The sequence below is a fragment of the Bos indicus x Bos taurus genome, chromosome 24, assembly GCF_003369695.1.
Source record: "Bos indicus x Bos taurus breed Angus x Brahman F1 hybrid chromosome 24, Bos_hybrid_MaternalHap_v2.0, whole genome shotgun sequence".
Classification (NCBI taxonomy): Eukaryota; Metazoa; Chordata; class Mammalia; order Artiodactyla; family Bovidae; genus Bos; species Bos indicus x Bos taurus.
In genome coordinates, this window is record NC_040099.1 from 53773987 (window position 1) to 53785333 (window position 11347).

Genomic DNA, 11347 nt, shown 5'->3' on the forward strand with positions numbered 1-11347 from the left:
CTATCTCTGATCAATTACAAAATCCAATTCCTTCGTAATCACCTTTGAATCCATCCTTCCTCTTCCATTTCCACTGCCGCTGCTGCTGCTGCTGCTGCTAAGGCACTTCAGTCGTGTCCGACCCCACAGATGGCAGCCCACCAGGCTCCCCCATCCCTGGGATTCTCCAGGCAAGAACATTGGAGTGGCTTGCCATTTCCTTCTCCATTTCCACTGCCACTGCCTAAATCAAGTCTTCCTCACCTCAAATCTCAACCACTACAATAGGCTGATTTTCTACTCACTGGTCTCTTTGCCTCCTAAACCTTCCAGATTGCTCTTCCTCAAATACCACCATCACCCCAGGTCCAGTTTAAAAGCCTTCAACGGACTTCAACCCAATAGCAAAAGGGAGCCAAACATCTCAGCCCTGCATCTGAGATTCTTTTTCATTTAATCTTCTCCTAACCTTTCAACCCTACTCTGCACTTCTCTTACCCAGTGACTTTTGCCCCTGCCACACTGGTTTATTCAAGTCTGTGCTGAACCAACAGGCTGAATGATCTCGCTCTTCAGCCCTATACAAACCACGTCTTTCGCCTGGTCCAGCATTCACGTCGCCACCCCGAATTCCCAAGAGTCCAGAAACACTAATCCACCTCACTGTTGTTTAGTGGCTGAGTGGTGTCAGACTCTTTTGCAACCCCATGGACTGCAGTCCACCAGGCTCCTCTGCCAATGGGCCTAGGCAAGAATACCAGAGGGGGTTGCCATGTCCTTCTCCAGGGGATCTTCCTGACCCTGGGACTGAACTCTGTCTCATGCACTGGCAAGCGGATTCTTTACCACTGAGCCACCAGGGAAGCCCAGTCCATCCTATGCCTCCTCCATAACACCTTAATAGAACAAAGTATGAACAACAGCAATTACGTAAATAATCATGAATTGCCTGCTGGCATCTCTTGTATTCTAGTTTGAAATACTGAGCTCTGTATAGCTGTAAAACTTCTACAAGTTAAAATTCTATCTTCACAAATAGCATATTGCTGCTGCTGCTAAGTCGCTTCAGTCGTGTCTCACTCTGTGCGACCCCATAGACAGCAGCCCACCAGGCTCCCCCGTCCCTGGGATTCTCCAGGCAAGAACACTGGAGCGGGTTGCCATTTCCTCCTCTGATACATGAAAATGAAAAGTGAAAGTGAAGTCGCTCAGTCGTGTCTGACTCTTCGAGACCCCATGGACTGCACCCTACCAGGCTCCTCTGTCCATGGGATTTTCCAGGCAAGAGTACTGGAGTGGGGTGCCACTGCCTTCTCTAAATAGCATATTGAAGTGTAGTTATTTAACAAATGAAATGACAGAATGTCAAATGTGCTTCAAAACAATGAAGGCTGAGTCAGGGGTAGTAGATTTGAGTATGGATGAAACAAGGGTGACAACTGTTAACTGGATACTTGGTAGTTTTTTATTTAATTCTATTTCTATGTATGTTTGAAATGTTCTATAATAACAATTTTAAAATATAAACATTGAAGAATACAGGCTGAGTAATTCCCCCTAAAAATCAAAAAGCAGTTTTTTAAAAATATGAAAAGCCTAGGCAAGTAAATTTAAGCATGAAATAATTTCCCTAACTGTTGGGGTGGGGTTTTGGGTGGAGAATTAAAGTATCAGTAAGGAAAAAATTTATTATATTAACAATCTGGCTACTCTTAAGATGTGACAACATTCCATGTTTTCCTTCAACTTAAGTAATTAAGGAATAACCACACAATTTTAAATGGTACGAAAGATCTTCAGTAGAATTTGAATTCTGTACCAATCATTCCATAAACTAGTATTTATTTAATAAGAATTATATGCAAAGAGTATATGACTGGTAGCAAATTCTATTATCTCTGTATCATGGTTAAGAAAACAGTTAAAAAGTCAGGGTGGGCCACTAAAAAATTTAAAAAATGAATGAATGGATGTAGAATTCTCCCAAAATCTCATCCCACTGCCATAAGCACTCGCTTTCTGAAAAAGGAAAAACACTGGTTACTTTCTTTAAACTCGGAGAAGGCAATGGCACCCCACTCCAGTACTCTTGCCTGGAAAATCCCATGGATGGAGGAGCCTGGTAGGCTGCAGTCCATGGGGTCACGAAGAGTCGGACACAACTGAGCGACTTGACTTTCACTTTTCACTTTCATGCATTGGAGAAGGAAATGGCAACCCACTCCAATGTTCTTGCCTGGAGAATCCCAGGGATGGGGGAGCCTGGCGAGCTGCCGTCTATGGAGTTGCACAGAGTCAGACACGACTGACGTGACTTAGCAGATAAGAACACCCAAAAAACAAACTATTCTTTTAAAAAGAGGGTAAGGGTCCCTGGGAAAGGCTGTTTAAAAGAAATGCACATACCAGTGTATACGTGTTAAAAAGAATTTTAAGTTCATTTATTCCCTGGTGGCTCGGATGGTAAAGAATCAGCATGCAAAGTGGGAAACCTGGATTTGATCCCTGGGTTGAGAAGATCCCCTGGAGGAGGGCATGACAACCCACCCCAGTATTCCTGCCTGGAGAATTCCGAAGACAGAGAAGCCTGGCAGGCTATACAGTCCACGGGCTCAAAAGAGTCGGAAACAACTAAGCGACTAACACTAACTATCCTTGCTTTAATCTATGGATTCCTCCAAAATGAAAGGAACTATAAAAGAACATAAATACGTGTGTGGGGGTGTGTGTGTGTCTATGTGTGTGCACAGGCAAACATAACCAGGAAGCAGGATGAAAGTCAAAATATTATATCAAAATACTAACAGTGATTCTCTTTAGAACTATATAAAGAGAGTCATTTCTCTTTATATACTCTTCAATATCTTCCCAATTTTCCACACTGAACATGGGTTATTTTTATAATCAGGGGGAACTATGGAATATTTTTTAAAAACTCTTATGAACATGTATAACCTAAGCTCTACCCTGACATTTCAAAATACAATAAAATATTGGGAATCTTCACGTCATCAACAAGCACATACTTCTATTTATGTTGGGTAATTAAGCGAAGAGAAAGGAACTAATATTTTACTGATCTGACCACCTACTATATATGCTGGATGCCTTACACGTATTTTTATTTAATCTCAAAAAATTCCATGAAGCAGAATTCTTATCCCTAATTTATAGATGACGAATTGGAAGCTTACAGAAGTTTAAAAATCTGTCCATGTGAAAACAGTAAAGCAAGACTCAAGTCCCAGTCTTCTGATTCAGAGTCCCTACTTTTCTATTAAGCCAGGCCTATGCAAGTGAGTTTATGGACAGACCTACTTCAAACACAGTATTTAAGTAAGGACGGAAGTGAAAAGAAAGCATTTAGAAACTGCTATGGTAATCTGACATAGTAAATTTACAGTCTGTAGTATCTAAGAGTAAAAAGTTGCAACATGTATTTCATATGTCCACTTTTGTATTATATTGCCCATTTCTGCTAGGGGCCTCCAAAAAAGATCTTTCTTTTTTTTTAAGAGATACATACATCACTGCATACATGTTAAAAATAATTCTAAGGACATTCATCTTTGTTTTAATCTATGGATCCTTCCAGTATAAAAAGAAAACAATTCCAAGATACATTATTCAAAAATCAAAGAGGATGATGCTTTTCTTTCTAACATTTGTAAATCACTAATAATTGTTCCTGACAAATGATAAGTACTCGATTTTAGGATCTAATTTTAAATTACATTTACTATCATTTGCATTTACTTAAACTGCTTATATATAGTTCAGTTTCCAAACAAATAAGTTTGAATTTATAGTAAGATAAGGCAAAATCAAAAGATACACATATATTATTCAAATTTTACCCTATTTCATAGTTCTATTCTCCTTCCTTGAGAAGTGTTAGTTTTTAGGAAGTAAATTAAGTTAAAATTCATTTTCAATTTCTAGTTATTCCTTAGTGGCAATGGCAAACACCAACAAAAGACCAAGAGACAAGAGCTGCAAGGGGAATTTCTATCAAGTCAAACAGTAAGTGCATGAAAAAAGAGCTGATGATTTATTTCTAATTCATCCTGCAGGTCTGAGAAACCTCAAACACAAGCTAAAGTTTATGAATCTTTATTAGTCCCACTATAAAGTGTAAAACAAAAACAAAACAGTCACCATCAACTTTGCAAATCGCCTGCTTGTTTCACCAATTAAATTATGAAAAAAATCGTGACTAAATCTCCCAAGTGAAATTTTAAAACCAATCTGAAAAAAGATCATATATCAATTTCTGTTAGAGATTTATTTTTAGAATGTATGTGTATCAGTTCCTTTTCAGCTAAGTATTTCCTTCATTACAGGTATTATGAGCCTCCTGGCAGGTGAGACTTTGCATGTCAGACTCTAAAAATCAGATGCAGGACAGATGGTAAGGCTGCAACCTAACAAAAATCCCTCTAGCGCATCACAAAAAGATGTGATGGTACAGCTAAGAAGTATCCGAGCACAATTTCCACCATACTTAGGCTCTATATTTCTACGTTATTTCTGGATCCAGGCTTCAATCAGAAAAAGCTAACATTAGTTTGATAAGAAGCATTATCAAGAAACTAAAAGCAAGGCAAACTTTCAATTATGCAATAAGCATTTAATAAATATTGCATATTGTTTCTTTCTCCAGCTAAAGGATTTTTTTTTTTTAATCTGTAGTACATTTCAACTGGGTCTCAATTCTGAAAGAAACTAACAAAGCTTTTTGCAGGAACTATATAAAACTACCTCATAAACCACACTGAGCCTGCAAGTTACAATGTGATTTCTTCCAATTTAAGTGAAAGCTTTTAAAAGGCTCCTTAGGTAATGTGTTGCCTATCGGAATATCTGATAACTAAGAGGGGCAATCCTAGGGTGAACAAGAAAAAGAGAAAGAAATATTTCTTAACAAAATGGTCACTTCTATTACCCAAGAAAAAAATGCTTTTTAAAAAAATTGGTCTGTAGTTTATTTCAACTGTGTCTCAACTCTGAAAGAAACAAAGCTTTTTGCTTAATTTATCACAATTTTCCCACTTTTTTCCCCTTCGATATTACATAGAACTTGGAAGATTCTTTTGGTTCAATGGCTTCACTACAAAATAGGATTTAAAATGTACCCCTTGTCAACTTCAGGATGCAGGCATAACAGTAAATAAATACGTTAGTTTAGTGTACACCAAGCTTAACAAAGTAGATTAAGCATGAGATGTTGCAATACTTGAAAGTGAAAGTGTTAGTTGCTCAGTCCAGTCGGACTCTTTGTGACCCCACGAACTGTAGCCCACTAGACTCCTACCTATGGAATTCTCCATAGAATTCTCCAAGAATACTGGAGTAGGTTGCCATTCCCTTCTCCAGGGGATCTTCCCAACCCAGGGATCGAACTCACATCTCCCTGCATTTCGGGCAGATTCTTTACAGGCTGAGCCACCAGGGAAGCCCAAGTCGCAATGCTTGAGCATACAGCTCGGGATCTCTCGAGGCAGCAGCAGTGCAGGGTGGTTTAGAGTTGTAGGGGGTTGAAGCACCCAGGTCAGGATTCTAACCCTGCACCTTCTAGCAGACCTCAAGCAGCACTTAGCTTCCCTGGCCTAACTCCCCACCTGTAAAATGTAGATAACCGTACAGCATAGTAACAAAGCAAAGGCAAGAAGTCCTTTAAGCCTTGTTTCACAAAGTTTTAAGTGTCACGTCAATGGGTAAACACTTATTTGGCATCTGTGTGTTTAGCACTATGTCTGGGGAGTGGGGAGGAAGACACGTTCTAGGCAAATGAACAAGACAGTAATACAGGAGACGCCACATTTAACTCCATGGTGATGACCAGAAAGAAAACATTACAAATGACAGTGCACTGAACACCAACGAGACTTCAATTAACAACTGTGACCCGTGGTCCACTGAGCTAGTTTTTTCCAAGACTCTTCTACAAAGACTGTGTAGAAGAGTCTATATTTTTAAGACAAAAAAAAAAAAAAAAAAGACAGACAGGCCCTATTTGAACTTTGACATCCTCAATGATTCAGAATTCATGGCTTCAAAGAGCATACCAGCCTTTCACAACAAATGAGATATGCCAACTTTTTAAAACCTATTTATATGTTCAGTCCATACAACTTGAGTTAATGAACTTGAGTTAATGAGTTAATTTTCCTCTAACTAGTCCTTAAATGTTTGCAAAGTTTTAAGAGAGCTATAAATTGACTGCTCTAGAATTGAGCCCACTATTGAGGCACAGGTACAATCACACTATCCACGTCATAAACGGAGAAACCACAGCCCTGGGAAATAAGTGACATGCTCAAGGCTGCGTCGGTAACTGCAGAGGTGGGTACCAACTCCAGACCTCTCCACCCCGGGCCCTGCTGCCTTCCCTAGAGACTCCTACCTTCAATATCTCACTCATGACTTAAAGCTCTCAATTATATTGCCTCTGAGTCCTCTTCTTTCCAGATCAAGGTGAAATCTCTTTAGTCTTTCATCACGCACCTACTCCCTGGTGATTATTTCAAATGTCCTCTGGTTCTATTTTATCTTTTCAGAGAAGTGATCAGGTGTAAATGCATCATAATTTGATACAAGAGTCAAAAACGGTTACTATTTTGTTTCCAATACCCAACTAGATCATACTTTATGGCAGCAGCTGTAGCTGTTTACCCTGACTCTCAGGCCTTTAACCTACTTATAACCAGTAGTCTAGAACCCAACAAGATATTGATACAGAGCTCACAGAAAGACAACTGATTTTCAAAAAGGCATAAGGCAGCTACTAAAAGGTTCCTTTGCCCAGGAAAACGGTATTTCAAAAAATACAAATCTGCAAGTGCACAGAACCAAAAGCTAGAAATGACAGGAATCAAGTGGACCAGTAAGAAAAGTATCATTGAAATAATCGGCTCATATGATGGCAATGAACTTTTTCAGAAACTCTACCAATAGATCCAACACTTGATCAAGCCACACCCTTTTAGAAAACAAACTTTGGATGATAATACACAAACTGCCCCAGCACTACCAGTAATCCTGACAGAAGACATAACTATACTGCTTAACTGGCAACCAGAGGCACACCTTCCTATTAGAACCTGGCAATCTCAGGAAAGAGGAAAAAAAAGAAAAATTCTATCAAAATTTGAGGCTTTCTCAAATGAGCTTAATTTAAGTCCGATTAATAAGTGTAAGACACACCCTCGGTTAACAGGCACAGATTTGTTTAATCTCCCCAGGGGCAAGCTAAATCAGGAGTTAGCATTATTAGAATCTGTGCGAACAACTGTGTGCAGGTGTTCATAGTCACCAACGGGAAGAGTTAACGCAACCTGCATATTAACAGACAATGGCCAGAACTGGGCGAGCTGTTGGCTTTTTAATGAGTGGCGTGTATACAGGGATGCTAATATACAAAGCCCTGACACTGTGGATTGAAAAATAGTGTGTCCGCTGTTTTTTTTATTTGCCACGCCACGCAGCATGTAGGATCTGAGCTCCCCGACCGGGGATGGAAGGCAGGCCACCTGCAGTGGAAGGGCAGTGTCTTAACCACTGGACCGGCAAGGAAGCCCTACGTGTTCACCTTTAACATGAGTAGGTAACTTCCGTCATCCACCATTGAAAGCAGAAGTCAAAGTCAGAGGAAGCACTGTATCACAGGCGTCACATCACACCGTCTGGGTCCTCCTGCCTTGTAACCTCTCAGAAGGAAATCCTATAGTGTAACTGGGCTTTGTAGGCAGACAACCGACGACAGACAACACTCCCTCCAGCCCTGAACTAAGTGCATGGGGCACAAATCTGTCCGATGTGTGTTTTCATTTGGCACAGACAAAAAATAGCACATCATTCTGCACTGTCTCATAAAGAGACTTTCAAATTGATTGTATCAGTTTTTCTATCATAAAATAATCTATTAATATTAAAAACTTAACATCAAAAATTGACGACACACCCATACACAAAGGTGAGCGCTACGGCAATCTGCCTTTTTGAAATAACTTTTCCAGCTGCTGCAAGAACTGCAACAAAAAAAGCTCTACAAGAACCAAGTTAGTTTGAATACATCATCCCAAAACCAAACAAAGCATATCCCAGGAAAAAGTCAAAAGGGGTGAAATTCAAAGCTGAAGATGCTCTACTGAGAACAGACTAGTCACCCATTCCTCAAGGAGGTCAATCCCAGACACGGAATATTCTTGTCAAACATCGCTGGCTACAAGACGTCAAAACAGACTTCCCTGAAGAAGTGTAGGCAAGCTACTCGATCAGAAAGAAAACAAAAGGCACTGTTAACGGAAGACTCTGCAAAGATGAACAATCGTGAAAAGCACGACAGGAGACAAGTGAGCCTGAGACGAGTAGCAATTTGCTCCAAAGTAACAGTATTACCCAAGTATAATTTAATATGTACTGATGGGGAAATACAAACACGATTAGCGCCTTTGTATGTTTAAAATAAGCTTTCTAAGCATCATTTAAGATTTCAAGATGAGTGGTCTCAGATTAAACGTCAAAACAAACTAATAACACCACTTTCATTTTTTTACTTCAATAGGTGAAATAATTCTACTAAAATTCTTCATCCATATATTTGAGCAATCATCAGGAATGTGTTTGTATTTACATTTTATGCCAGTAGTGATACTTGGATGTATGTATACAAGTACACGTATGCACATATACATGTACTGATTTTTTAACCTCTTAAATCTATTTAAGAGTATTCTCAATTCATAAACATGGTATTTTGTGTGTGCATGTGTGTGTGTGTGTATTATAATACACACACACACACACTTTTCCCCAAGGGTAATGAATCAAACCTACTTGATGTCAGAAAACAGGAAATCCTTCCTAACACACTCTGATGGTTAAATGGCAGATGACAACTACTCCAACACCTCTGTATAGTCCCTGAAAATGACTCAATGAACCCACAAACGCTGCTCTCCAAGCCACTGAGTATAACATGTTCATGTTCTCTTCTAGAAATGGGACAGTTTATAAGAAAAGTTAGCAAATTTGTTAAGAAAATTCCACTGGTATCAAGAGCCACAGACCCTGTCCTGAGCTTACTGGGTCATCAAACTACCGACACGGACAGCATGACCACAGGATCAAGCTGAAAACCTTTCATCGTTCGGACCAAGATTTCTCAATCCCGCACTTGTGACATTTTGGGCCGGTTAATTCTTTGCAGTGAAGGCTGCCCTGTGTATTACAGAATGTTTAGCAGCATCCCTGGTCTCTACCCATTACATGTCAGCAGCAACCCCCTTCCATGGTGTGACAACCAAAAACGTCCCCAGACAGTGCCAAATGTCCCCTGGGGGGACACACTCTGGTCCAGGAGCCTGAAAACTGACCACAGTTTTCTGCTTCCAAAGGAGAGTCAATTCTGCAACAACAAGGGCGGTTCTAAGAAAACTACCGGCATCCCCAATGGTGACTTTGTATGACACTGCCCCGGGGATCCCAACACAGTAACTAAAACCTGGTTTACTGTCATAGATGGCTCCTTTCTTCCACGTGTGCGTGATTAAACACTCTGTGATGATGAATCTGGGACGGGCTTGGGACGGCAGCCAACAGTGGCTGGTTTTATAGTTTCGATGAATTGCACCTTCTTTTAACCCTTCGGTGGACCAGTCATCCCTGGCAGTATAACCCTGTTTTCCTCCCCCCTCAAACCATCACTCCCCGGGACCCTACCCCATGAAGACGCCCTCCAAGGGGCTCGTATCATTCGGACGCTGTGACTGTCACTGCACTGGGGGGTTGGGGTGGGAGGTCACCTCTCAGCCAAGGGCCCGGGCCCCTCCGATCACCGGGCGGGCCCGCCCGATCACCGGGCGGGCCCGCCCCGGGCCCATCCGCTGTCCTGCTGACACCCCCCTACCCAGGTCAGAGCTCGACTCCCCGACCCCGGGCTGACCCCGCCGCCCCCCAAGGCGGTACCTGAAGTAGTAGACATCGCTCTTGCCGGCGCTGAGCCCAGATTTTCGGATCACTTCCTCCTTCTTCCATCCGGGGGGGAGGGCCGGGCAGTCCATCCTCTTCCCGCTCTCCGCGGCCCGGGGTCCCCGGGGCCCTGGCCCCGCGCTCCCCGACGGGAAAGGGACCGGCTCCCGCCGGGGGGCGCCGCCGCCGCCTCCTCCGCCGCCTCCGCCGCCGCCGCCGTCGCCGCCAAGGCCGCCGCCGCCGCTCGGGGGACGGCCGCGGCCCCGGCCCCGGCCCCGGCCCCGTCCCCGGCCACGGCCCCGGCCCCGGCCACGGCCACAGACGCCGCCGCCGCCGCCGCCCCGGCCCGCCGGCTTCCACCGCCCCCGGCCACGGCCGCCGCCCCGCGCGCCCTCCCTGCGCGCGCCGCTCACCGGGGACGGGGCGAGCGCGCAGCCCGGGCCCCCCTGCTCGATGGCGGAGCCGCCGCCAGCGCCGCTGCCGCCCGCCGCGCTCTCCCCCTCCTCCTGCTCCGGGCAGCAGCGGCCTCCCCCCGGGTGCGCGCGCATCCAGCCCCCTCCCCAGCCGGCGCTGCGCTTCTTCCGTAACCGAGCCCTTGGAATCCCGGAGACCCGCCCCGCCCGCGGCGCGGCGCGCGGGGGACGCGCGCAAGCATCATAGAGCGGGCGCGCACAGAGCGGCCCTCCCGCCGGGGGGCGGGGCCTCCGCCACCGCCTCTCAGGTCCTCCGAGCGGCCCGGGCGGCCATCTTGTCCCCTCCTCCTCGAGGACACGCCCCCTCCAGCGGCTCCGCCCACCGCGCCTCCGGCCGCGCCCTTCCGGCCCCCCGCCCCCACGGGGCGCGTGGTCGGGGCCCGGGGCTGCAGCCGGAGAGACGTCAGGGGGCCTGCGGTTCCTTTGTTTCCAGTGGGTTACCCTCGCTCACGGTGCAAACTCACCTACGTCTGCTTCCCAGTTAATGAGCAACAAAGTGTATCTCTTATTTTATATTTACCACCTCGACTGTTCATTTAATGAACAGGAGATACCTTTTCCTGCCTCGACGTCATAGCTTGCCGGGGAGCTCAGGTTGATGGAGTGAGTTGAGGTGTCCTCATAGCAGAGTATCACTAGCCTCCAGAGTCCGGCTTTCAGAACTTTAGAATTCTGGATTGATTATCATCCCAGAACTTTGTAAGGCCATAGGAAGGGAAATGACAGCCCGGAAAGTTCCCTCCAGTTCCTACAGGATTTACCTCTAATGTCCCCATAAAATGACCAGAATTCCTGAATCCACCTAGAATTGACCAAACTTCTTAGGATCTTTTCTTCAACTTAAACTTCGTTTTCTAATAACCTTTGACAAATATCCATGGCCTTTGGCTTCGTTAATGCACCCTGATGCTAAAAGACCCATT

At 44.3% G+C, this 11347-nt stretch overlaps 1 protein-coding gene across 2 annotated transcripts in view; it reads right to left on the reverse strand.

Annotated features, from left to right (window-relative positions):
- MBD2 (methyl-CpG binding domain protein 2) overlaps positions 1-10621 on the reverse strand; it is a 67815-nt gene extending 57194 nt beyond the window's left edge. The window contains exon 1 of one of the 2 annotated variants that reach the window (XM_027526389.1): positions 9949-10565. In XM_027526389.1, coding sequence (XP_027382190.1) covers positions 9949-10499 — 551 coding nt within the window. In that variant the 5' untranslated portion in view covers positions 10500-10565. Of the gene's footprint in view, positions 1-9948 lie in introns of both variants that reach the window. The other variant, XM_027526390.1, reaches the window with a different exon arrangement.
- Between the last annotated feature and the right edge of the window lie 726 nt (positions 10622-11347).